Raw genomic sequence first — 26,584 nt, forward strand, 5'->3', positions numbered from 1 at the left:
TGGCCGCGCCCGCGTGAGGGGCCGCCGGTGCCGCTCCCCGCGCGTCCCGGTGCCCGCGGGAGCCGCCGGAGCGTCGCGGAAATAATGTGGATATCGGGGCCCCATGTCGGACCACTGTGACGAGAGGGCGACGATGATTGCGGCCGGCGACCTGCAGGAGTTCGCGCCGCGGGGCCGCGAGCAGAGCCGGCGGCACCCGAGCGCCCTGAGCCTGCAGCTGCGGCGGCTCCAGCCCGCGCCGGAGCTCTGCTCCTCCGACGGCGCCGCAGGGCTCGTGGGCTCCCTCCAAGAGGTCACCATCCACGACCGGCACCGGGTACGAGTCTTCCTGAGCCGAGGGAATCCAGGGGGGTTGGGAGGGAAGGCAACTTAAAGCCCATCCGGTTCCCGCCCGCCGCCGGGAGCTGGGACAGCTTCCACCAGACCAGGTTGCTCCAAGCCTCCTCCGGCCTGGCCTTGACTTCCAGGAATGGGGCAACCTGTACCAGGCCCTCCCTACCCTCACAGGGAAGAATTCCTTCCCGATATCCCATCCAACCCTGCCCTCTGGCAGTGGGGAGCCGTTCCTCCTTGTCCTGTCACTCCAGACTCGTGTCCAAGTCCCTCTCCAGCTCTCCTGGAGCCCCTTCAGGCTCTAAGGTCTCCCTGGAGCCTTTTCTTCTCCAGGTCAACACCCCCTGTTCTGATGGAGATTGAGCCTAAGATTGGATCCAGCCATATTCCAACTCCTCTCTGAGAATGAGTTTAGGGAGCAAGGGGGTTCCCTCTGAATCTCAGAACTCTACAAAGGGTCTCCCTTACCCTTTCCTCCCTGGCTTCTGTTGAAATAAAACTGAATGGATCATGATTGTCCTTTACCGTGGAATGCCAGGGTGTTTTGAGTTGGAAGGGATCTTATGGATCATCTCATTCCAGTCCTTGCCATGGGCAGGGACACCTTCCACTATCCCAGGCTGCTCCAAGCCCCAATGTCCAGCCTGGCCTTGGGCATTGCCAGGGATCCAGGGGCAGCCACAGCTTCTCTGGGCCGGCACCTTGTAGCAGGCCAAATTCATCACACCCGCGGGTCTTGTGGCTTCTCCTGAAGAAACCCCTGTTTTTCAGGAAAGCTGGCAGCTGAGGAAAGGCATCAGTGATGTTGGGGAAGAGGTGGACTACGACGAGGAGCTGTACGTGGCCAGCAACGTGGTCATCTGGAGCAAGGGCAGCAGAAGCCAAGCGTCCACTGTGTACAAGGCATTCACTGTCGACAGCCCCGTCCTGCAGGTACAGAAATGTGACAAAGGGGCACTGAGGGGATCCACAGACCCTTTCCAGACAGTGTTTTGGGATGGGGTTAGCTTGGAGAACATGGGAAGGTGGTGTTGTGTGGGAGCATCAGCTCTTGTTGGAGAATTAATGACGCTGTGTTGGGTTTCAGGCCTTGTGGTGTGACTTCACTATCCCCCAGGAAAAATCAGAAAAAGCTGATGGTGAGTGTCCTGCCTCCTGTGCTGCTGGACAAATGATCAGAGCTCAGCTCCCTTGGCTTGGAATCATGGAATTGTTTAGGTTGGAAAAATCCTCCGAGACCACCGAGGCCACCACAAAACCACATCCCCAAGTGCCACATCCACATGGCTTTTATATCCCTGTGCCTGTGTTGGGGCTGGACACCCTCTTGGAGAAGGGATTTTCCCGATGCCTGAGCATCCCCTGGTGCAACTCGGGGCTGTATCCTCTCCTCCTGTCCCTGTTCCCTGCGAGCAGAGCCCAACACCCCCCGGCTGCCCCCTCCTGTCAGGGAGTCATGCAGAGTCACAAGGTCCCCCCTGAGCCTCCTTTGCTCCAGGCTGAGTTTCCTTAGCCATTCCTTGTTTTCCAGCCCCTTCCCAGCTCCATTCCCTTCTCTGGACACATGCCAGGAGCTCATTGACCAAGACTTGATATGTCAGAATTTACTTTTTGTGTATAAGGGATGTCTGAAACAGAGAAACTTCACTGTATAATTGTTCTTTTCCTTCCTTTCCCTTTCCAGTTTCAGGGAGTGAGGAAATAGTGGAGAAATGTATCTGCATTTTGCAGAATTCCTGCATCAACGTGCACAGCATGGAGGGGAAGGATTACATCGCTGCTCTGCCTTTCCAGGTAACTCCTGCCTTGCTTTTTGCCCACAAATGGAATGTTTTTGTACACATTTACATCCCCCAGCTCTCCATTAAAAGCCTGAACATCTTATTTTCCTATAAAGCCCTCAAACATAATCAATACAGCTCGTGGTTGGGTTTTTTCCCCCCCTATAAATCTGTAATTTTTTCACAGGTTGCAAATGTCTGGCCAACCAAATATGGGTTGTTATTTGAGCGCAGCAGTTCTTCCCACGAGGTGCCTCCAAGCCCACCCAGGTAGGGGATGGGGGATTTGGGTGGTTTCCTGTTGGATAATCTAATAAGGAGCAGAGGGGCTGGAGGGCAGTGGTGAAAGATCCATGTGTTTGTGATAGGAAAAGGTGAAATCGGGTGGAAAAGGAGGAAGTTGTGGTTTGCCCATCCCTGGAAGTGTTCCAGGACAGCTTGGATAGGGCTTGGAGCAACCTGGGATAGTGGAAGTGTCCCTGCCCATGGCAGGGGGTGGAATGGGATCATTTTAAGATCCCTTCCTACCCCGACCAGTCTGGGATTTTATTGATGTGATTCTTCCAGCCTTTGTATCCCATCCCAATGACTCTGAATGAGCACACTCAAAGCTGAGCATTAGGAACTGTTTGGGAGTGCTGGACTTGGGAACAGGGTCTGGGAATAGCCACAGTATGGCTGTCACCAGCCTGATTCCATTAAGGTTTGTCCTGGGATTTGGTTCCAGGCTGGGATGAACAGCTGGGAGAGTCACTGAGGGATTGTCATCGAGACATTTTCTCTCAGCTGCAGGATCCCATTCCCTGTTGGCTGAGGATCCCAGCCCCTATTGGGTGAGGATCCCAGCCCCTGTGGAAGCCCTCTGTGGATCCCAAAGGAAGCAGTTGGACAATGCACTGATGAGCGGCTTTAATCCATTCTTTTGGGTTTTCCCTTGGGATTCTCTGGTCCTCAGAAGAGCTGGGATTAGGAACAGAGGTCCTGAAAAGTTGAGTCTACTCAGTCAATCCAACAAGCTTCTGGAGATGGAATCTATGTCCCTGCTGTCACATTCCAGGCTCTGACTTGTCTGGCTTTTCCCTAGGGAGCCTTTGCCGACGATGTTCAGCATGCTGCACCCCTTGGATGAGATCACCCCTCTGGTCTGGAAGTCCGGAGGTAGGTTGGATGTCACTGGAGTCCTCAGGGTGGCAGCAAATCCCAGCATGTCCCTGGAGCATTCCCTGCATCAAAAATTCTGGGAAGAATCACTTCCAAGGATGCAGTTAGAGCTACTGCACGAACAGGGAAGCTGCTCAGGGGAGAAACCCAGATTGTGGAAGGAAGAGAGTATGGGAAATGCTCCTAGTATTGTTCTGGAGCTGATCCTTGGGAATGAATCCATGTTTTCCAGGGGTGTTTGGATCGTCCCGGGTGCAGTACGTGGCTGACCACACGCTGAGGATCGTGTTCCTCAGCGCTGACCCTTCCATTGTGATGACCTACGACACTGTGCAGAGCTTACACACAGTCTGGGCCCTGAGGAGAGTCAAGCCAGAGGTACCCATTCCCTGGGGAATAAAAACCCCTGGAAAACAGCCGTGTGCATTTCCGTGCCCTTACGTGTGTTAGGAGCGGGGATCTGTTTCATTTATAAGCTGTCTGTTGGGGCTGGTTCTTTTGGTTTTTAAGTAATTTTTTCCATGGATTTGGCTGGAGCAGGGAGTTCATGTGATGGTGATGGATTCTGTTACTAACATGTTATTCCATACGTTGGACCAGAAGGTTTAGGAAAAGCGGGAAGTAACTTAGTGCCATGAAAGCTTGGGCAGTGAGGGTGGGGAGGCCCTGGCACTGTTCTCCCAGAGAAGCTGTGGCTGCCCCATACCTGGGGAAGTTTTCCAGGCCACGTTGGAGAAGGCTTGGAGCAACCTGGGATAGGGGAAGGTGTTCCCATGGCAGGGGGTGGGACTAGCTGGGCTTTAAGGTCTTTTCAGACCAAATCCTGTGATTTTGTGAAAAGCCTTGGAGCAGTTTGTGTGGGAGTGGGCGAGCATGGTTGGTGGGAATAACTCATAGGCTGAGCATGAATTTGTAACATGTAACCGCTGGGAAAAGCTGCTGGAAAAGCCGCTCCCTGGCTGTCCGTGCCCACATGCCGTTGGTTTTCCTCCCAGGAGCAGAGCCTGGTGCTGAAATTCCCAGAGCAGGGGGGCACCCCCCAGCACGTGGCCACGAGCAGCTCCCTGACTGCTCATCTCCGGAGCCTCTCCAAAGGAGACTCCCCTGGGGGCTCCCCTTTCCAGAACTACTCGTCCATCCACAGCCAGAGCAGATCCGGCTCCTCTCCCAACCTGCAATCCCGCTCTCCCACCATCTCCAACATGGCTGCTTTGAGGTGGGCACTCACAGCAAATCCCAAAGGGTGGGAGCTTTGGGATACCATGGACATGTTTTGCTCTCTGTCTTTCCATCCAAGGCTCAGGTGCCTCTTGTGTTGCAGCAGCACCTGAAATTCCTCTTGGAATGCCCTTCCTATGCTGTTATCCCACCAGCACAGGAAGATAATCCCTGTGCCAGAACCAAGGAGGCTGCTCTGTCATGGATCAAGGAATTTTTGCTGGATGTTTGAGTGCCAGGAGTGTTTTGGGGTGGCTTCTCTAAAGAAATTAGAGGGAAGAGGTTGGGAGGGATTTTTGATGGAATGGACCATCTGAAATCCTTCTGAAGTCTCTTCTATTGGATTCGGACAGAGATGCCTGGAAAATAACTGGAGAATTGTTTTCCTCTGCTGGAAAACTAAAGGAAATCAGCAGTGAGCTAGTTCCTGGTTTAGGGTGGGTTTGGTTGGGTTTTAAAGTCAGCAGATGAGCTCCTTGGGATTCTCCCTGATTTTGGGGATGCACTTTTCAGCTGTATCAATGTCTGGTCTTTCCCTGAGTTTGAAGATCTCATCCATGTCCTGTCTCTGCCTGCAGCCGCTCCCATTCCCCAGCCCTGGGAGTCCATTCCTTCTCTGGAGTGCAGAGGTTCAGCTTTTCCAGCAGTGCCCAGTCCCCGAGGAGACCCAGCGTTACCCATTCCCCGAGTTCCACTTCCAACGACTCCTTCCTCGTGCCGGAGACGGAGCCGATCGTTCCCGAGCTCTGCATCGACCACCTGTGGACAGAAACAGTCCCCAGCATGAGGTCAGGGGCTTTTCCTGGGATGGAAGGAGTTTCCATTGTGGGAAGTGGGAAATAAAGTGAAATCCCAGCTTATTTGAGTGGTTTTTCTGCAAATGGAGCCACCTTGGAGTTGATTCCTGGGCTTGCACTCCCTGATTTTTTTTGGGAAATGATGCTCCCTAAGTGCCTGGTTCCCTTCCAGAGAATTGGGCGCTTGGAGCAGTTTTCCCTGGTGTGTTATTCCAGGCTTTCTGAATGGTTTAATGAAGTGTCCAAAGCAAAGCAGGTTCTAACCTGGTCCTTGTGTCTCTTTTCCAGAGAGAAGAATTCCCAGGCATCCAAAGTGTTCATTTCCACTGACCTTTGTGGGCAGAAATTCCTGTGCTTTTTAGTGGAATCCCAGCTCCAGCTGAGGTGAGCATTCCCACCCTGGGGACAGGTCAACCAGGAGGAGCACTCCAGGAATTCCCAGCAGGAAGTACATCAGAGGTTTTAATTAACTAGAAAATTAAACTTTTGGGTAAAGCAGGGAGAAGAAGGAGGAAGGAACCACAAAACCCACCAAAAAAATTCACTGCCCTGTTGGGATTTTGTGTTTTCTTTCTGTAACAACACCCAGGACAAGTCCTTTATGTTTCCTGTTGTTCTCTTTAATCCCTAGGTGTGTAAAATTCCAAGAGAGCAACGATAAATCCCAGCTGATCTTTGGATCTGTCACCAGTATTCCAGCAAAGGATGCGGCTCCGGTGGAGGTACTGTTACCTGTGGAATGTCCTTGTCATCCAGCTGGTGCCTCCTGAGTTAAACACAGGGAGCTAAATGTGCTGCTTGGTTGTTCCAGGGCATTGACACTCTGCTGGTTCTGGAAGGCAGTGGGAATCTGGTGCTTTATTCCGGAGTGGTTCGGGTAAGCAACGCCTGTTCCATCCCTAATTTATGTGCAGTGCTGTAGAGGGAGTTCTGAAGCATCCATGGCATTAATGGAACAATTAAATACTTTAATGGGGGGTTATTTTCAGAGAAAAACTTAACTTTTTGTTTCCCTTTTCCACCAAAAAGGTGGGGAAGGTTTTTATTCCCGGGCTTCCTGCTCCATCCCTGACAATGTCCAACCAAATGCCTCGGCCAAGCACTCCCTTGGACAGCGTCAGTACTCCATCCAAGCCTTTGAACAAGCACCTGGGGCCCCTGGAAGAGGTAAGAAATAAGGAAATATTCCTTTTGTTGGAATGATTGGTGGTTTTTTATCTTCCAAGGTATCTTTTGGAGTTGAATCTCTCCTTCTTGTCCTGTAAATCCCCATAATAAATTGTGTTTAAAGACGATTTCTGTGGTGCTGCCCTGTTTATTTATTTATGTTTGCCATAAAACTTCCAAGGCAGGGATTGGAAGGATTGACAGTTGTTTCCAAGATTCTTGTTAGTACTTCAAACCCAACAATTTTAGCTGTTCTTTGCTCAGATCCACTTTAATCCTGAATTCCAGTGCAATTTGAACTCTAACCAGTCCTTTTCCCCACATTTCAGAGTGTAATTTTGTCACCAGTTCCGGAATTAAGGGATTCTTCCAAGCTCCACGACTCCCCCTACGTTGAGGACTGCACTTTCCAGCAGCTCGGGACTTTCATCCAAGCTCTGAGGGATCCTGTCCACAACAGAGTAACTTTAGTAGGTATTTCCCTGTCGCTTGGGGCAATGCTTTTGGTAACAAAGATTATTTCAAGGTAATTCCAAGACTTCCAGTGTTTCACAGAGCTGGCTCCTGAATTCCACATCTTAGTGCAGCAAACAGCCATGATTTGGAAATATCTTCATCCACTAAGGAGTTCTGAGTTGATAGAAAAGGGGTTTGGCCACACTTGATGCATTTCCTGATTTATCTCCACTTTTGTTGGATTTTCCAGGAGCTCAGCAATAACACCATGGTTCGGATCAGTATTCCCGAAATCGCCACCTCGGAATTAGGTAGGATTCCAAAGCTTTAGGTGGCTTTTGCTTGGCTTGGGGAAGGGCTGTGATGCCAGTTCAGACATGAATGGCTTCAGTAATGAGCAAAAAAAAGGAATATTTTTCCTGATTTTTGTTCCAAATCAGAGGGTTTGTGCTCAACTCAAGGAAGAGCTGTCGGAGTTTTGTGGCTTTATTTAGAGTTAAACGCAGTCCAACGAGAGGAATCTGTGGAGACTTCCACCACTGATGGAGCAAATCCCAGGAGAGCAGAGCTGATGGATGATTCCCTTCTTTTCCAACAGTGAAAAGATGCCTGCAGGGGGTCAAAGCCATCCTGCCCAAGGAAACAGCTGTGCAGATGTTGGTGAAGTGGTACAATGCCTACAACGCCCCGGGAGGGCCCAGCTACCACTCAGAGTGGAATTTATTTGTCACCTGTCTCATGAACATGATGGGTTACAACACCGAGAGGCTCTGCTGGACACGGAATGTGAGCAAATTCATTCTTTACTTCCAGTTTTCAGGCCTGTTTCGCTCTGTGTTCGTCATGAGAGACATTTATTATAAGAATAATTGATGAAGATTTGGCTCCAGCTCTCGCCTGACACCGGTGCATTAAATTTGGTTCATCTCATCCATATTAAATTGATGCTGAGTTTAAACACAGCTCACAACCCAGACTGTTGTTCCTTAAAGAGGATTTTGGATTTCTGGGTTTTTTTTCAGCAAATCTAGAAGCACCTGAAGCCACATCATGTCCTACTTGGTTTGAATTTAAATGTTGTGATTCACTCAGGAAGCCTGGGGAATTTCACTCCCGAGCTGCTTTTATTTGATTTCCTTTTTCTATTTATCTCTTCTATTTTTATTTCTTTTTCTTTTGTTTCTTGCAGCTCGATTTTGAAGGGTCACTCTCCCCAGTCATTGCTCCAAAGAAGGCAAGACCATCAGAAACAGGGTCAGACGAGGTAAAAAAATGTTTTTTTCCTAAAAAATAACAGGCAGGAGGAGCTGTTTGGGATTGGCTTTTTAAGGCAAACCAGAGGAAACACCCTCTTGAGTGTGGAATTTCACCTGACAAACCTTTGGGATAGAAAAATTTTCCAAAGCTGCACCGTGTGATGTTTGTCAGGATTCCCACTTCCAGAGAGAATTAGGATGGATTAAGGAATGAAGGCTTTGATTCTTTTACGGGAAGGATGCACCTTAATCATTGAATCCCTGTGGTTTGCAGGGTTTGTGCAGCACATTTTCCATCCAACAGTTACATTTGGATTGGTTTTTAGGGAAAAAGATTCCTCTGTAACGGTGCTTTGGAATTACTTCTCTGGAAGTTACATTCCCCATGGATCCTCTGCCTCTCTTCCCTGTTTCTTTGCTCTAGGACTGGGAATATCTCCTGAGCTCTGACTACCACAGGAATTTCGAGTCTCATCCCGTTGCCAAAGCTCTGCGCCTGGACCCTCTGGAAGTTTCGGCTTCCAAGGATGACTTTCCCCAGAGCCTCAGCTTGGATTCCTCCACGCTCCTTTTCGCCCACATTCCTGCCATTTTCTTTGTTCTCCACCTCATCTACGAGGAGCTCAAACTGAACAGTCTGATGGGAGAAGGGCTCCGCTCCCTCGTGGTTCTCCTGGTTCAGCTGGCCAGGTATTCCCACTGGAAAATCATTCCTTTGGATGGGGTTGCCCAAATTGGAGACAACTTGCCCTGTATTTGAAGAAAAAGAATGTTTAAAACCTTCCCTATTTTTTTCTATGGCTCCAAATTCTTCCCCAGTAGCACCCACTGCCCGGAGGTGGCATCCAGGAAGTTGGAATGTTTTTTTTCCCAGTCTGTGACTCCCCTCTCTGTCATTCCAGGGATTTAAAACTGGAAGCTTACATAGATTATTACTACAGGGACTACCCAGCCCTTGTCAAAACCTCCAGGCAGACCTGCATAATCGACCAGGGTGAGTTTAAACCTTTGGATATTCCATGGTATGTGGATATTCCCTTTGTTTTTAACATTCCCCTCCTTCTGGAGGATTAATCCCTGCTTGTTCCTTTTGAGATAGTTTTCCTTCCTTAAATAGATTCCTCGAGTTTTCATTCCTGTCTCAAAATCCCATCTGACAGGAGGGACCTGGAACATTTTGGGGAAAATGCTGGAATTTTGGTTGTCAAAGGAAGTACTGGAGGGTTTTCTTTGGGAATGGTGAGGAATTCTTGTGCCTTTTCCCTGAACTCATGGTCTTTGCTGTTCATGTTAAGTCCAAACAGGTTTCATGCTCCGTCCCACCTTTTTTTCTGCTGAGCCTCCAAGTATCTTCCAGTGGCTGAGTTCCTGCCTGAAGGGAGAGGGAGTGCAGCCTTATCCCTACTTACCAGGGATCTGTGAAAGGAGCAAGCTGGTGGTACTGGTGAGTACTGGGGGACAGGGAATACAGGGGCCGGGCCTTGTTCTGTCAGCGCTGCCCTGTGGGCAGGGTTTGCTCCAGCTGCTGAATGTCCTGGAAGCGAAACATCCCTAAAGGAAGGTGAAATAACAGAGGGTTGAATCTACTGGGTGGATTTCCCAGGTGGGAAGGAGGTATTGGAGCTGAGCAGCTTCACTGCTTCTGTGTTTGTCTGGGGTTTGTGCAAAATAAGAACGGAACCTGGAGATATCTGTATTTTGGGAGTGAGAATTCCCCAGTTTCTCCTTGAGCATACCCCACCACCATCAATATTGAGTCCTGTGAGTGGCTGGAAGTGCTGATGGTATCCCCTGGACAGCATCACTTCCTCACTCATTGATGGAAAACCCCTTCCAGCTGGGAGCAGAGGTGTCGAGCCTGTGGTGTCTGAGGAGAAGAACTGGGAGAAGAGGCTCTATTTTCCTCTTCCCTCTGCCTGCAGAGCTCAGAGCTGAAAGATCTTCATAAAACCCACAAAATCATTTTACTTGGATGGGATTTTTCCCAGAATTATCAAAATAGGGTGACTGATTCCTTGGATTTTTCTGGCTGGACCAAACAGCTTTTCTTTTGGAACCTTCACAAAACATCCAAGATGTGGAGGAAACCGAGTGGAGAAGGGTGTCTATATAAACAGCATGTGTGCCCTGCAGGGGAAATGGAATGTGAGGAGCACAGGAAGGATAACTGGGAACATGTTTTTTCCATTGGGAAGAGACTTACTTTTTTACCTCTGGAGAAATTAGTGAAAATTCAGTTCATTGTTGCAGGGTGGATTTTTTTCCCCCAAAATGTAAAGCCTACAAGTTTGTTGTTGGTCAGTTGTTTCAGTGTCCTTTTATTCACAGTAAACCCCCCCCCCCCCATTGCTGAGCTTGTATTCTGGTTATTTCCTGCCTGCTTTTCTGGGAAGAAAAGGAATATCAGGCCCAAAATGACTTTTTTTGGTGTCTCTCCTCCCCAGAGCGTGGCTCTTTATATCCTTGGGGATGAGAGCGCCGTGCTGAACGAAGCCTCCCATTATTTGTACAAGATCACATCAGGTAAGGATGTTTTGACTCCATCCTGGGAGTGCCTCGAGCTTGGAAAACATGGAATTAACACAGCCTTGTCTTTCTTAGGCCAACGGAAGCAGCAGATGGACCAGGATGACAATCGGTATGGAGGCTTTTGGTGTTGCTTTATTGAATTTGTGACTTTCTGCTGACTTCTGGATCAGCTTTTATTGGCTCCTCCTTAATTTTCCAGGTGCAGTTTCAAATCCAGCACTTCTGTTTCCAGCCTGGCTGAAAAACTGGTCCTTTGGATGACCAGTGTTGGTAAGAGCGGAACAACAACATTCCCAAATAACCTTGTGCTTGGATAACAGGAAACACTCTTTGTCTGGCACTGTTAACACTTTCTGGGTTTTTTTTTCCCTCCTTAATGTTAAGGTTTCACCTTGAGGGATCTGGAATCTCTTCCCTTTGGCGTGGCCCTTCCCATCCGAGACGCCATCTACCAGTGCCGGGAGCAGCCGGCCTCGGACTGGCCGGAAGCCGTTTGCCTCCTCATTGGCCGCCAGGATTTGTCCAAGCAGGCCTGGGAAGGGAGCCTGCAGAAGGGAAAATCCGTGAGTATGGCCACAAAGGGATTTCCCAATCCCAGAGTTTAGGCAGAGCGCCCGGCTCGGGAATTTCCGGCTTAATTCCCAAATTGAGGGTGACAAAATGGAGAGTTTACACGCACGAAGGTTTGGGTGTGAAAACCAACATCCAGCAGGGATGGATGATCATGGATAGGTGGGAAAACTCAAGAGAAATCAAATTTTTAAATTTAGGCAGAAGTTTTGCCTCCAGAGCTGTTGGATTCCTCCTCCTCCCATCCATTGGTACTTTCTCCAGAGGCTCTGCCAGCAAACCATGGCAGAAGGAAAAGGAAGTGGATATTTGCCAGTGGCTCCTTGTGTTGGAATGGCTGGCATCTCCCTTTCCTCTGGAAGAGCTGGATTTGGAAATACACTTGCCATATTTATCTTTTTTTTTTTTTTTCCAAAAAAGGGTTTTAATTATTTATATCCTGGGGTAAAATGATTTTAAAACAAGTGTGGTGTTTTTCCTCTTCCAACGTTTCCTTCTGATGGTGGCAATCACCAGCATCTCAAGGAATTGCATCTCAATGAAATGTCCTTTGTTGGAAGCCAAAAATCTTCTTAAGGCTGCCATAAAACCCCTTCATGGCAGAAGATTGGAGCCTTTTCCAAAGTCAGGAATTGGGATTTGGAGTCTCAAGTACATCTTGGGTTTTTTTCCTGTCTCAACTTTGGAGGGATATTAAAATTATTCCACTTTTCTATAACAAAGGCTTTATGACTAACTGCATACCAAAACTGTAGTTAATTTAGCAGAAAGGTTAATTAACTCCAGGTCAAACCCCACGTGCCACCACATGAAAAATCCTTTTTGTTTGCTGCTGGTGGAAGCTGTGCCCAACCGAAACCCTCACGAATCATCAAAAATGATGATAAAATTGATTTTATCACTGACTTTATAACAATGCCTCGAATCAATGTGACCTTAAAAGGTCAAAGTGAGCTTCAAACCCCAAATTGTTTGTCATTTCTCAGGAGGGCAGGGTGGAGTTTCCTGTTTCAGAACGGACGCTGCTGCTCTGGGTGGTGCAGTTGCATGTTGAGATTGAGCGTGGATTTACCAGAAGAAATTTGGTTTCATTCATCAGTTCTTCATTTACTCTCCTTCCTGGGCCACATGTTCCCAGAGAACCACAGGAAGATCTGTTCCCTTTGGGTCCTCTGATCACTGGTGTGTTGTGGATAAACAGGAGAGCAGAGTTTTAGGAGGGCATTTCATAAATCTTGCATGGAAAAAGGGTCTTCCAAGAGCGCTCTTAAGCTTTGGTGCTTTTCTGGTAATGTGTGGAAGTTCCAAAACCACTCTGGTGCTGTGGTGAACCCCAAGTTGTCTGATAGCGAGGAATTTGGGGATTTTCTGCTGTGCAGGCTGTTTGTTTTAGTGGGTAACTTGCTTTTCCGAGGTGGTTGTGGAGGGAATCCAAACTGATGTGTGAAAATACCGATGCTTTGAAAAATAACGCAGGGTTTGGAGCAGAATCTGCAGAACAGCAGCTCTGGGTGGGCTGGTCACAAACTGGGCTAATCACAAACTGGAATAATCACAAACTGGGCTGATGGAGTAGGCAGGGAAAGGAAAACCCTTTCCTATGACTGCTCCAAAACAAGGGAAGGTTTTGAAAAGACAAGAGCTACGTCACACATCACCTCCTCAGTGTATCTGAGGTGTCATCTCCTCTTGTCTTTGGTTATTTATCCTATTTGGATGTGCAAAAGGACTTGATTTCCATGCCTGGAAATCCTCCAGGCCTGTAAATTCCTGTAAGGAGCATGGGAATGTTGTGACACTCCCATCAGTGTGTCCATGCCTTCTGTGCTGGGTGAGTTCAGGATGTGATGCTGCTTCTTCCTGACAGTTTTCCCCCCTGGAATTGCCTTCTCCCTTTCCCATGCAGTCCGTGGGCACGGTGCTGTCCTCAGATATTCCGTCGGCAGCCGAGTCGGAGGAGGACGAGGATGGCATGAACGACATGAACGAGGAGGTGATGTCCCTGATCTGGAGCGAGGACCTGAGGGTGCAGGAGGTGCGGAGGCTCCTCCAGAGTGCCCGGCCTGTCCGGGTCAACGTGGTGCAGATGCCAGAAGCCAGTGACCACGAGTACATCGAGGAGAAGGAAAACAGGTAAGGAATCATGGAAGCATGGAATGGGTTGAGTTGGGATGGGTTGGGATGAGTTCGGTTGAGTTGAGTTGGGTTGGGATGGGTTGGGTTGAGTTGGGTTGGGATGGGTTGGAAGGACCTTAAAGCCCATCTCATTCCAACCTCTGCATGGCCGTGGACACCTTCCGCTAGCCCAAGGTGCTCCAAGCCCCATCCAGTGTGGCCTTGGAACTCTCTCCATTTCCAGCTCTGTCTATTTCCCAGTACTGCATTCAGCTGAAAGGTTGTGGGAATAGTTTTGGTGGCTCAGAATGTAATTTAAAAAAAAATCATAATCCAAGTCTTTGGAGCTCCGTGGATATCGAAGCTCTGCTATGTTGGAGTTGGTGGCTCTTGGGAAGGACACTTAGTGTGAGCCCCAAAGAGCACACTGAGGTCCGTTGGGATTGAAGGGACTTTGTAACTCTTTTTTCTGCCCAAAAAATGTGAATTATAAACAGGACCTACTCTGTAGAGACTAAATCATCCATCCCCTGCCTAAAGCTGGAGAACCCTTTGTGATAGGCTGGTCTTCAGTCAGGTGACCTTGGAATTCCACAGAAAGCACATTTACTGTCCCATCCCTCTCTCCTTTCAAACCTCCTGTGCCCAGTGGCCTTGATTGTCTCCATCCTCATTCTTTATTCACTTTTTTGGGGGGTTAAAAATCTCCTCTTTAAAAGCCAGATGAAAAAAAAAGAATTGAGAACACCATTACCATGCGAAATGCTCTGAGTCCGACCTAGGGAGCTGAGTAATCTAACGAGTCTAGAAAGTGTTTCCAGACTAAATCGTAGAGAACTGTGGTCGGCATTCTTGGAAGCACCTTATCAACTCTGTACTCGGTGTTATCACCACTCATAGCAGGATCCCACAGGGCAACCACCTTTGCTTGGCTTTCTCCTCTCACCTCGCTTCCGACACGGCCGGGAAGCGTCCGTGGAATGGATTTATTGACCCAGCTTTAAGGGGAAAATAGTGCCAGGTTCCTGACAACTGAAAGGTATCTTGGAGGTGAACCTTGTAAGGACCAAAGATTTGGTTCAAAAGGAGAAGGGAAGAGTCACAATCAGGGAAAAATTGTTCCGTCCAGTGCCTGTTTATCTGTAGATTGTTTGTATTTGGGAAAACTTTCCGTGTGGTTTTGGATTCACCTCCCCACCAGGTTGCTGCAGCTGTGCCAGCGAACCATGGCTCTCCCAGTTGGACGAGGGATGTTCACCCTATTCTCCTACCATCCTGTGCCAACGGAGCAGCTGCCCATCCCTAAGCTGAACCTCACTGGTACGTTGGTCAGGGGTTCCTCCCCAGTCCATCCCAGAGCAGGATGGGCTTTCTTCCAGTCGTTATCCCATTTTTTCCTGAACTTGCTGTAATTTTTGTAGCATCTTCTCCACCAAGAGTTTCACGGCTCAAGTGTGGGTTTTGTGAGGAAGCAGCTCCTTTGGGTTTTGAACATGTCACCTGAAATGGTGGGAGATCCTTCTGGAATAGTCAGGGCCAGTGTTATCAAACACTGGGCTGTCTTGCCATTCCTGAAGACTCTTGGATCGGGGCTGTTCCCTCACTTGGCACTGGATGAAGAGCTTGGCTTTTCCTGACTGCTGTTATCCCCTCTCCCATGGCAGGCCGTGCTCCTCCCAGGAACACCACCGTGGATCTGAACAGCGGGAACATCGACGTGCCCCCCAACATGGCCTGCTGGGCCAGCTTCCACAACGGGGTGGCCGCCGGCCTGAAGATCGCTCCTGCTTCCCAGATCGACTCCGCCTGGATCGTCTACAACAAGCCAAAAATCGCCGAGCTGGCCAATGAATACGCGGGGTTCCTCATGGCGCTGGGCCTCAACGGGCACCTCACCAAGCTGGCCACCCTCAACATCCACGACTACCTAACAAAGGTGAGGCCTTCTGGCCACATCCAAGAGCCAGATCCCGGTGGGATTGGATTCTTTAAGCAAAACAAGGAATAAAAAACCAAAAGGTTTCTTTGAACCATTGGAATGGAAGTTTCGTGGTGTGGGAGAATGTCTGAGTTGCTTTGTTGTAGTTTGGGTGGTGCATGGTTTGGGTTGGAAGGATCCTTCCTCAGCGTGAGGAAGGACTTCTTTCCATGGAAGTGGTGGAGCATTGGAACAACTGCCCAGGGAGGGAGGGCATGGAGTCTCTGGAGAAATTCCAAACCCGCATGGACACATTTCTGTGTCACCTGCTCTGAGTGAGCAGTGGGGATGGACTGGATGATCTCCAGAGGTCCCTTCCAACCCTAAATATTCTGGAATTCTGCGAAATGAGGAGACTTCATTTCCGCTCAAACATTCCAGCAGTTTTACCACCAGATCCTTCCACCCTGCACACGGCTCGTTGGCATAGGCGGCTGGAGCACTGGGACAGGGCTTTTCCCATTCCTGGATGTGCCTCACTGCTCCTCGTCCCCTTGCCCAGGGCCACGAGATGACGAGTATCGGGCTCCTGCTCGGCGTCTCCGCCGCCAAGCTGGGCACCATGGACATGGCCATCACCCGCCTGCTGAGCATCCACATCCCTGCCCTGCTGCCGCCCACCTCCACCGAGCTGGATGTCCCCCACAACGTCCAGGTGGCTGCCGTGGTCGGGATAGGCCTGGTCTACCAGGGCACTGCCCACAGGCACACTGCCGAGGTGCTGCTGGCTGAGATAGGTGGGTGCCGACGCTGGAAGAACGGGGTGAGGGCTGGGATGGTCGCCATGTGCTCCAGGGATTTGGGAGTCGTAACGCTGGCACCTCCCAGCACAACGTTGTCCTCTCATTTTCCAAACCTCATGGTCCCTCCTGGGAGCTTGTGCAGCCTAAAAAGGAAAATCCTGGATTTAGGAGAAGAAATGTAGCAGCATCATTGCTGTCCCTACTTCTTCCACCTGGAACTTTGGTGTCCTAAATTCCCCTGTTTGGAATTCTAAGGGTTTTTAACCACTAGGCCTTAAGAGCTGATTGTGAACAGCAGATTTATGATCTCACTTGTGCTCTCATTCTGAATTAATTTATAACAGCTTTTATTCCTGTTTGTATGGAATTTTACTTGGAGACTGTGTGGTCTGTTAAATGGGGAATGGGATAAATTTTAAGGCTTGGAATTGTTGTGTTTCTGGAAACTGGATATGTGCAATCCTTTTTTAGCAACAGCATTTGGGTTGGTTCAGGATCTTCAAGTATCCTCAGTTAAACTTGGCATTTTCAGCCATAACATTCAGGAGGGAGTTGCCATTTGGGAGTGGATGGATGAACTGCCAGTTCCTTGTCGTTCCACTGAGGACTTCCCTAAGGAGGGACAGATATTTTTTTTCTCCTTTCATTAGGAACTAAGCAATAAGCTGGAATTTCCAAAGGTGAATTTTGCTGCTTTGGTTTCTCCAGGGCGTCCCCCCGGCCCAGAAATGGAATATTGCACGGACAGGGAGTCCTACTCCCTGGCATCAGGACTGGCCTTGGGAATGGTGTGCCTTGGGGTAAGTCAGCCGCAGTTAGGAGGCTCATTATCCATTGGGATGGCATTCCAAGAGCTGGTCCATCCTTGGCTCCCAGCTGCCTGTGGGTTTTTCTCCTAGAGGAAGGCACTTCCATGCTTTTCTTTCCTTCTGTTCCTTAGCATGGCAGTAACCTGATTGGGATGTCGGACCTCAACGTTCCCGAGCAGCTCTACCAGTACATGGTGGGGGGACACAGGAGATTCCAGGCGGGAATGCACAGGGAGAAGCACAAATCTCCCAGTTACCAAATCAAGGTGCGTGCATGGTGCCAGCTCTGGCTCATTTAAGTTGGAAGCCTGGGAGGTGTCTCCATGACTTTGGAGACAGGTTCCCTTCCAAGTGAACCTGTGGGAGGTGTTCCCTGTGTTTTCCCAGGAAGGAGACACCATCAACGTGGACGTGACATGTCCAGGTGCCACCCTTGCACTTGCCATGATCTACCTGAAGACCAACAACAGGTATTGGCCTGGGAATTCCTGCAGGGTTCAACTGCCCTGGTGTTGGCTCTGCTGAGGTTTGGAATTGCTGGAATGTGACCTGGAAAACCCTTTTCCTTTGCCTTTCCCTGCAGATCCATTGCTGACTGGCTCAAAGCACCGGATACTATGTATTTGCTGGACTTTGTCAAGCCAGAATTCCTGTTGCTGAGGGTAAGATTTTCCTTGGGTTCATTCCTCAGTCTATTTAAATGATGTTTTGGAATTCCAGCCTAACACGCCCATCATCCAGAATCCTTTGCTTCCCAGCCAAACTCACCCCTTCCAGCAGTTCCTCCTTGTGGTGTGTCACCTTCCTGTCACAGAGATAGAATTTATGGGGAAATAGTTGGAAGACACATTTATGTGCAGTTTTACAGCTTTTCCCAATTCCATAGATAAATTTTCTTCCTCACGGTTTGGCTTTCTCTCTTGTTCCAGACCTTGGCTCGATGCCTGATTTTGTGGGATGACATCCTGCCCAACTCCAAGTGGGTCAACAGCAACGTGCCTCAAGTAGGTGTTTGTTTATAGTGTGGTGTGTTTGCTTCCCAGTTTTACACCTCCCTGGATTGTTCTCTGTGTGGCTATTTCCGTAGTCACGTGAGGAGCACGAGGAAATGAGCAGTAACCTGACAAGGCTGACTGTTCCATGGGATCCCTGGATTTTAGGAGCAGCGGGGACTGGAAAGGAGAGGATTGAGGAGGGGTGGGATTGTTCCAGACACAAAATGATGTCAGGGAAAGGAAGGGATTTGTTTTCCCTGCCTTGCCAGGTGTTGAGCACCAGGAATAACTTCCCAATAGTGAGATCAGTGATATTCCAAGATACTGTATGGAATTTTTAAGGCCAAATGAGCTCAATACCTATGAGAACTCCAGGATGCGGATGGTCTTAGACCTGTCTGGTATCACTTATGAACTCTTGATGGCCAGAGTTTCAATTAATCATCAGTTTTCCTTGGATTCCTTTTCCTTTCCTGCTTTTTGTAGATCGTAAGAGAGAACATTATCTCTCTTCATGCAACAGAGCTGCCTTCCTCTGAAGACCTCAGCTTGGAAACGCTGGCGTGAGTAACGTCCCAAAAATCTCTTCCTAGGGAATTTCACTGTCCCATAAAGGCGAGTTTTGTTACATGGGATATCCTTCTATAAAGGATGAGTCTTCCCTTTTGTTTTTAAAGGATAAAGGAGTTTGTGCTGTGTATTCAGATGAGGAGAAGAGGAACATTTAGTCATTTCCTGTTTATGTTGTTCCTTAGGCAAGCTCACGTCTACATCATCGCCGGAGCGTGTTTATCCCTGGGATTTCGCTTTGCTGGGTCGGAAAACCTGGCAGCATTTCAGTGCCTGGTAAGAGGGGGTTATTTTATTCCCTTCAATTCCCAGGGAGCTGTCACTTACCTTTTGGATCCACATCCACTGGGCATTTCTTTTCTTTCCAGTACAAATATGCCACGGATTTCCTGAAGTGTTTGTCAGCTCCGACGGCATCCATAGTAAGTTTTTCCAAGTTTTCTTCCAGCAAAAAGATGGCTTTGCGTGACCCTCAGCAAAACCTCAATGGGAAAAGACCCAGCCCTTTTAATTTCCTAGATTACACACGATTTATAGGATGTGACAGGGCTGGGAATCATTTGTAGGACTTTGCTGATTCTCCCTCCTTCCGGGGAATTCAAGCTCTGGGGTAGAAAGTGGTGGATCATGCTGCCTGGAACGTGCTGTTGGCCATGGAATTGTGATGAAACCTCTCTGTTGTGCTTGAAGACAGGTCACTATAACCTGGAAACGTGCCTGAGTGTCCTGCTCCTGGCCCTGGCCATGGTCATGGCTGGCTCTGGGAACCTCAAAGTGCTCCAGCTTTGCCGATTCATGCACAAGAAGACGGGGGGAGAGATGAACTACGGCTTCCACCTGGCTCACCACATGGCTTTGGGGCTCCTCTTCCTGGGAGGAGGAAGGTAACTGGCCCTTTCCAAAGGCAGAGCTCAGCCCTGATTTTCTCCATTTCCCCTTTTTTTAACACCACATGGGTGCATAAAGGTGTCTCCTGTTGGAAAAGAAGGTCTTGTTGTCTTTGTACTCTTTTGGAAATTCCTTTCCTCATCCCACCAAAATATTTTGGCCTCCTGTGTTATTTAGAAGGAAAACTGAAGGATGATGTTGCTTTTTTCCTACAGATACTCCCTGAGCACTTCCAATTCGTCCATTGCTGCTCTCCTCTGTGCTCTGTACCCTCACTTCCCTGTTCACAGCACGGACAATCGGTAAGGCTTTCATGGGGATCCCATTTCCTTCAGCTGAACCATCTGCTTACAAAAGACTAATCATGGATTTTTACCAAAAATCAGTTTTTGGAGGTTCTCCATTAAAAACAGCGTGAGAAACAGAAGAAATAAGTGACAGTGGTAGGGATCTCTGATGGTCGGGCCAGTGAGGAAACACCAGCTCTGCTGTGCTCCTGTGATGTGGCTGCTCCAGTTTGCTCAGCTGGAAAGATTTTCATGGAAGATCTGTCCATTTGTGACCCTTAATCACTTTTGGTTCTGCTCCATTAAGCCCTGCTCTGTTAACTAATCAATACCATGGCTACACGAGCTGTGTTTGGGTGTGGAGCTGGAAATGGGTGTCTGGGATCATTCCCAGCCCGTGCTGAGCCCCTGGTTCCCACCCCAGGTACCACCTGCAGGCTCTGCGTCACCTGTACGTGCTGGCGGCCGAGCCGAGGCTCCTCACTCCCGTGGACGTGGATTCCAACACCCCCTGCTACGCCCTCATAGAGGTCACCTACAAGGTAACGTGGCTGGGAGGCCCTGAGGCGCTGTGGGATGACCAAACACTCGGATTTATCCCAGTTTTCGTTGGGGTGGCCTCCAGTCTTGGGTTTGGTTTCAAGTTGTGGTGGGGACGAGGTGAATTCTGCACAAATAAGTGAAGGGTTGGGCTCAACCTTGGTGGCACCTGGGGAGCAGAAGGGAGGACAGGGAGAGTCACCTGAGCCTTCAAACAGGCAAGGAAGGGTGTCCTGGCTCCCTTCCAAGTCCTCTTCCCTCTCAAAAGGAACTTCCAAAGGCACAGAGGTGGCCATTTGTGTTTTCCAAGCCTTCTCCTAATTCTGAGATGAGCAACTTGGCGTTTCTCCTTGGTGCTTCCATCAGGTGTCCTTCAGGGAAGAGTCCTTTCTGTGGGATTTATTTTATACATGAGAAGGAGGATGCTCAGGAAAGAGTTGTTGGGATTTCTAGGGAGAAGAGGTGTGGCTCTGTGGTTCTGGCACAGAGTTCTCCGTGTTCCCATTACAGCTTGCTTCCCAAACTTTCCCTTGTCAGCCTTGCCCACCGTTAGGTGTTGATCCATCCATCCATCCATCCATGGGAAATACAGCTTGGGAAATCCATGTTTCCTGACATGAGTCCTGTGTTTAGCTGGGAACAGAACTCCCTGCCTGCTGCCAGAGCAGTTGTTCCCCACGAGATGCCCTTCTCCTTCCTTTTCCCATGGAAATGAGCTTTCCTAACCCGTGGCTCCCGTGGCATTTTGCAGGGCACGCAGTGGTACGGGGAGGCCACTGAGGAGCTGATGGCACCCACGCTTCTCCCAGAGCTCCACCTGCTGAAGCAGGTAAAGGAAATCTCTGTTTTAATGGAAAATCACCTGGACTTTGGGTCACAGATCTCAAGAGCTGAGATTTGATGATTTTTGATTCTTTAGCCTGACTCTGGACAACATTGTTGAGAAATTTCACCGTGAGACACACACACACACACCTCCTCCTGAATTTTCTGGGTGGGAAACACTATAAAACAGCTCAGAACAAAACAGTGGAAACCTCTTAATTCAATGATTCTGGTTATATTTAGTAATAAAAATGTTTCTATTGACAGATCAGAGTGAAGGGCCCACGGTACTGGGAATTATTAATAGATTTAAGCAAGGGAACGACTCATCTCCAGTAAGTGTTTTTTTAATGCTCAACTGAATCATGACCTCGTAGTAATCGTATTTCATGGGTTTTTTTAAACCCTCCCACAGCTCAGAAAGAAACCTGGGTTTCATCAAGTCACTGTTGTGCATCTGACAGCACTTTAGGGGGGAGGAAAGAAACTGCAGAGTTGGGTTTCACCCATTGAGGTGAATAATTCATGCAACAAAACAGGGTCCGGGGAAAACCGGATAGTAAAACCCACAGAGATTGGCAGTGGGATAGAGGCACCAGAGAGCAGCTACAACTCATGGTTTTGGTTTGGTTTTGAGTGGTGGTGATGTCACGTTTCCCAGACTGTTGGGGACTGTTACTGCCCTGTGAAATGCTCGCTTTCTCGTGTCACCCCGTGTCACAAAGTGCCGCCCGCCCTCGTGACACACTCGAAACGTGGGGGGCAGCTGTGGGAACCAGAGATTTTACCGGAACACAGGATCTGGGGGGTGGGGGGAGGGATCATTTTCATCTTGTCACTCCCCAGTTAAAGGGGGGGGAGGAACCAGCTGTGTCTTTGCTCAGCAGTGTGGTGCTTTTTGGTCATTTAATTGCCATTGATCAATCCCAGAATCATTTAGGCTGGAAAAGACCCCCAAGATAATGAGTCCAGTCATTGGTCCATCACCCTCTTGTCAACTGGAAGGATTAAATTAAGCACAGTCCATTAGCACAGCATGCTTTGGGTTGGAAGGGATTTAAGGATCATCCCATTCCACCCCCTGCCACGAGTAGGGACACCTTCCAGTGTCCCAGGTTGCTCCAAGCCCCGTCCAACCTGGCCTTGGACGCTTCCAGGGATCCAGGGGTAGCCGCAGCTTCTCTGGGCAACCTGTGCCAGGGCCTCCCCACCCTCACAGGGAACAATTTCTCCCAAATATCCAACCTGAATTTCCTCTGTTTGAACCCATTCTGTAAATGGACCCTGTCGTGCCATTCCAGGTCGATCCTTTCCAAGGGTGGCATCCTGTACGTGAAGCTCCGAGCTGGGCAGCTCTCCTACAAGGAGGATCCCATGGGCTGGCGCAGCCTCCTGGCACAGACCGTCACCCACCGCAACTCCGAAGCGCGGGCATTCAAGGTAGCGCTCCCGGGATGGCTTCCTGCCGGGAATGCTGCTGAGGGAGGGAACTCCGGTGGCTTGCACGGGACAGCTGCCTGTAGGTGCATTTGCTGTGGGCAGACACAAGTGTTGGACACGTCCTGCCCATGAAGTGCTTGGTCATGGAACCATTTAGGTTGGAAAAGCCCTCCAGGGTCAGGGAGTCCAGCCTTGAGATCGAGTCAAACCTTTAGATCATTGAATCCAACCTTTGGATTATGGAATCCAGCCTTGAGATCATCGAATCCAACTTTTATATCATTGAATTCAACTTTTAGATGATTGAATCCAACTTTGGGATCATGGAGTCCAACCTTTGGATTGAGTCCAACCTTTAGGTCTTTAAATCCAACTTTGAGATCATGGAGTCCAAGCTTTAGATCATGGATTCCAACCTTTGGCCTGGGTTCCAGTTTTCTCCCTCATTGTTCTGGGCACTTTGGAAATCACTTGTTGTTATCTTTGTGCTCAAACCCAAAAAGTTCATTTTAGGAATATGTTTTAATCCCTTTTTTTCCAGCCGGAAGCAATTTCCGCTTTCACTTCTGATCCTGCTCTCTTTTCCTTCGCCGATTATTTTTGCAAACCGACTGTGAACATGGGCCAGGTAGGAAGTGTTGGCATGCACCAACAGTTATTCCATGGATAAAAAGTAAGGAAAACCTATGTTAAACCCCAGAGCAGAATTCAGCCCTGCAGGCAGCGGGAACAGGGAATATCCTGCAGGATGCTGGGTAACACAAGGGTGATCCTCTGGTTCCTGTTGCTTTGATATTGGGATTTTTTGTCCCATTCCTTGAGGAATGTGTTTAACAAATCCAGAGAGCCCTGAACCATTTAGGAGAAGTAATGGAAGGTATTTTATTATTTATTATTTATTATTTCTTCAAAAATTTAAGGGAGGATATAAAACCCAGTGTAATGATCCCAAGGAAGAAGTCAAGTGGTATCATTAGTTATCCCAAATTCCTGTGAAACCACTGCATGGATTACCTTTAATGGAGGCAGGAAGCTGGAATAAATTGTGCCTGACACCTGTCTTTCCTTAGAAACAGGAAATCCTGGATCTTTTCTCCTCCATCCTTTACGAGTGTGTGACCCAGGAGAATCCAGAGATGCTGCCCACGTACATTGCCATCGATCAGGTAGGAGACTCCTGTTCCTGTTGGAAGCAACACTTTTTCCCAGTTCCTGGGGAGCAAAGAGTGGCCATTCCATGTGCTTTTTCAGAGGAGGGAGGGCAGGGCTTGAGGAGTCACTTCCTCCATGTTTCATTCCTGCTCCAATTCCTGCTCTCCCCGCTGCCAGGCCGTGAGGAGGCTGGAAAGGCGGGAGATGTCCGAGACCTTTGAGCTGTGGCAGATCAAGCTGGTGCTGGAATTCTTCAGCTCCCGGAGCCACCAGGAGAGGATGAGCAGGAATCCAACCCGAGGGCTCTTCATGAACTCGGAATTCCTGCCAGTGATGAAGTGCACCATAGATAACACCTTGGATCAGTGGCTTCAGGGTAGGGAGGAATTTCAATCCAATCCACTGTTGGAATCCTGCAATGGTTTTGGAAGGGACCTTAAAGCCCATCTCATTCCATCCCCTGTTGCTCACCTGGTTCTCATCTTGATAATCCAGGTTGATTTTTGCCTCAAAATTATGGAAAACTGATGAGGGAAGGGAAGGCATTGGCACAAACCAACTCATTTTCAGTCTGGTGTGGAACATGCCCTGGAGAATTGTTTGCCTGAAATGGTGGGAGGTTTTTAGCAGGGAAGGTGAAAATTCCTCCCTCATCTTGCACAGGGAGAATTTTCTGGGAGCAAAAGTGAGCGGTGACCACAGCAGGGTGGCCATGGCAGAAGGAAAGAGGTTGGAGAGCAACCTCCCAGCCCACCTTCTGTGGGGAATGCAGACTTTCAGTGGGATTTATCTGTGCAAATCCTGCTTCCCAAATGTCACCAAGGGTGTTTCTTGTGCCTTGCAGCCGGAGGGGATGTTTCCCTGCATTCCTACCTGAGCGGGCAGGCTCCAGAGGAATCCCAGCTGAGCATGCTGGCGTGCTTCCTGATTTACCACTCCGTGCCCACGCCAGGGCAGCTGGCAGCTGGAGGCTTGGAAGGTGAGTCTGGGATTGGGATTTGGGGAAATCCTGCATCCTTTCACTGGGCAGCTTTTCCTTGCCCTCCAGCAGCCTGGGAATACACCAGTCCTGAGATTTCTGAGGGAAAAGAAAGGCAGCTCGACCTTCATTTGGGGAGCTGTTCCTTGCTTAGGGCTGGGGGTGGGAATGTCACCACATCCATGAGGGATCTGGGGCCTGTCCCAGGAATCCTGTGCCAGCCACAGATTCCTCGGTCTGGGCTTGGAAGATTCCAGTTGCCTGTTACACACCTCTCTTCCGGGTGTTCCTCTTCTTCCTGGCATTTGGGATCCCAGATTTGGGATCTTGTACAAAACATCACTTTCCAACCAGCGCACGGCAAACGGATCCATGGGATGACACCTCCAGAGCTCCCTGGAGCTTCTCCCTTTAATTTTGAGCAAATCTTCCCTCATTTTTACACCTTTTTCCTTTGCTTTGGATGTTTTTAGGGAGCAGGAACTTCTCGGAGCTGCTGCTGAAGCTGCGGAGGCTGCACGTGCCGGTGCGGGCGCTCCTCCGCCTGGCTCCGCTGCTCCTCGGGAACCCCCAGGCCATGGTGCTCTAGTCCCACCAAACTTCCCAGAATCTCCTTCTTTTGTACCTTCCCAAACACCAGACTTGACCCCAGCTGTGGCAACCACAACCAGGAGTTATTTATAAATTGTTACAAGGAATTAAAAAACAAAAGAGCTATAAAAGTGAGGTCATAATAAATTTACTTTTGTAACGAAGGCTTGTTTGCAAATGTGTACTTTTTGTGGGGAATTTGGGGAAGACTTGGGCTGGGAATGGTGCTTTTCCTTGGTTTTAGAACTCCTTTGCTTGTGGTGGATCTTGTTTCCAGACAATGGGGATAATTCCTGATTTAAACACTTTGTGCTCACTTCATCCTCCTGTATCCCCGTGGATGAACTTGGAGCAGGGCTCATTCCCTGTTGGTTCTAGGCAGACCAGATCCTTAATTTGTCACCAAACAGGTGGAATTACTCCAAAAAAAGCAGCCAGAAGTTAAGGGGTTATCAGCCAGAGCCAAAGGCTTGGATTCTGCTTGTTCTGGTTCCAAATGTAACCATTTTGTGTGGGACTTGTGCCAATTTCTCCCTGTTTTTTCCTAAATCCTCAAGGATTTTGTGAAGCGCCAAGTGGAGGGAGGAGGACAAGCAGGAGTGATTAAAAAGAGAGCAAAAGCAGAAAAATTATGCAAACCCAATTCCTATAAAAAAAGAACAAATGTACTGTGTATTCACTGAGGTTTTCCAGTTGCTTGAGGTGTCCTGAGGGAGGCAGAGCCCGTGACAAGTTCCAACCCTCACCCCCTTTTTTTAAGCTGTTCAGAAGCTGCTCTGATTTCGTTAGGGGTATTTTAATTAGTTTAATTAATCTAACAAACCTACTCCACAAGCACCTTCTTTATGTGAATTCAATGAATCCATGAACAGATGGGAAATCACAGGAGCCAGGAGATCTCGTGGGGCGATCCTGGATGTTGCCCTGGGAGGTGGGTGCAGCTCAGGGAAGTTCTTTCCTTCTAAACTGGGGAAATGGGAACCATGAAGTGCTAATTTCCCAGAGGGAATGACACTGGGCTTTCATGGAATTCTGGAATGGTTTGGGTTGGAAGGGACCTTAAAGACCATGGGCAGGGATGCCTTCCTTAAAGCCCCGTCCAACCAGGCCTTGGGCACTGCCAGGGATGGGGAATGGGATTCCCCCTCAACTTTTCCAAGGACAAATGTTCTTTTTTTCCCTCCTCAAGACTCTACCCCGACCCCAGAGTGAGCCTCCCGGGTTTATCTCAGTCAGGCAAAGAGCCGAAAATCCAAATGCTGGATTTGGGGCGGAAAGCTGAGAAACCTGGAGGTGTCCTAAATCCTCTTGCTGTCCCGATGGATCCATGGGGTTTGTGCCACATTCCCAGGGTGATGCTTCCTGGTGGCCGGGCAAGCTGGAAGTCGAAGGTGCTTTGACCAT

The 26,584-nt window shown here is 49.1% G+C and overlaps 1 protein-coding gene across 1 annotated transcript; it reads left to right on the plus strand.

Annotated features, from left to right (window-relative positions):
* ANAPC1 (anaphase promoting complex subunit 1) lies at nucleotides 1-25,344 on the plus strand. The gene is made up of 47 exons (XM_069008785.1): nucleotides 1-316; nucleotides 1,105-1,266; nucleotides 1,421-1,472; nucleotides 2,018-2,127; nucleotides 2,302-2,384; nucleotides 3,199-3,272; nucleotides 3,508-3,653; nucleotides 4,271-4,491; nucleotides 5,072-5,281; nucleotides 5,579-5,674; nucleotides 5,922-6,012; nucleotides 6,102-6,167; nucleotides 6,320-6,457; nucleotides 6,787-6,927; nucleotides 7,164-7,224; nucleotides 7,512-7,699; nucleotides 8,103-8,177; nucleotides 8,594-8,859; nucleotides 9,072-9,163; nucleotides 9,465-9,613; nucleotides 10,614-10,692; nucleotides 10,771-10,807; nucleotides 10,898-10,968; nucleotides 11,083-11,261; nucleotides 13,175-13,401; nucleotides 14,585-14,703; nucleotides 15,048-15,319; nucleotides 15,864-16,098; nucleotides 16,813-16,904; nucleotides 17,045-17,179; nucleotides 17,301-17,383; nucleotides 17,497-17,575; nucleotides 17,843-17,917; nucleotides 18,395-18,471; nucleotides 18,664-18,754; nucleotides 18,847-18,900; nucleotides 19,169-19,362; nucleotides 19,582-19,668; nucleotides 20,078-20,195; nucleotides 20,945-21,022; nucleotides 21,286-21,353; nucleotides 22,320-22,458; nucleotides 23,000-23,086; nucleotides 23,529-23,624; nucleotides 23,788-23,986; nucleotides 24,455-24,589; nucleotides 25,063-25,344. Exons 1-47 carry the CDS (start codon nucleotides 104-106, stop codon nucleotides 25,176-25,178), a joined length of 5,856 nt encoding a protein of 1,951 aa, XP_068864886.1. The 5' UTR covers nucleotides 1-103; the 3' UTR covers nucleotides 25,179-25,344.
* Nucleotides 25,345-26,584: the final 1,240 nt, after the last annotated feature.

The sequence above is a fragment of the Aphelocoma coerulescens genome, chromosome 3 (assembly GCF_041296385.1).
Source record: "Aphelocoma coerulescens isolate FSJ_1873_10779 chromosome 3, UR_Acoe_1.0, whole genome shotgun sequence".
NCBI lineage: Eukaryota > Metazoa > Chordata > Aves > Passeriformes > Corvidae > Aphelocoma > Aphelocoma coerulescens.

What these genes read in the sequence shown, in the direction of transcription:
- ANAPC1 (XM_069008785.1), top strand. Translation starts at nt 104, where the DNA reads ATGTCGGACCACTGTGACGAGAGGGCGACGATGATTGCGGCCGGCGAC. An exon ending in CAGAAACAGGGTCAGACGAG is followed by an intron (nt 8,178 to 8,593) that starts GTAAAAAAATGT and finishes TCTTTGCTCTAG; the next exon opens with GACTGGGAATATCTCCTGAG. An exon ending in ATGGACCAGGATGACAATCG is followed by an intron (nt 10,808 to 10,897) that starts GTATGGAGGCTT and finishes TTAATTTTCCAG; the next exon opens with GTGCAGTTTCAAATCCAGCA.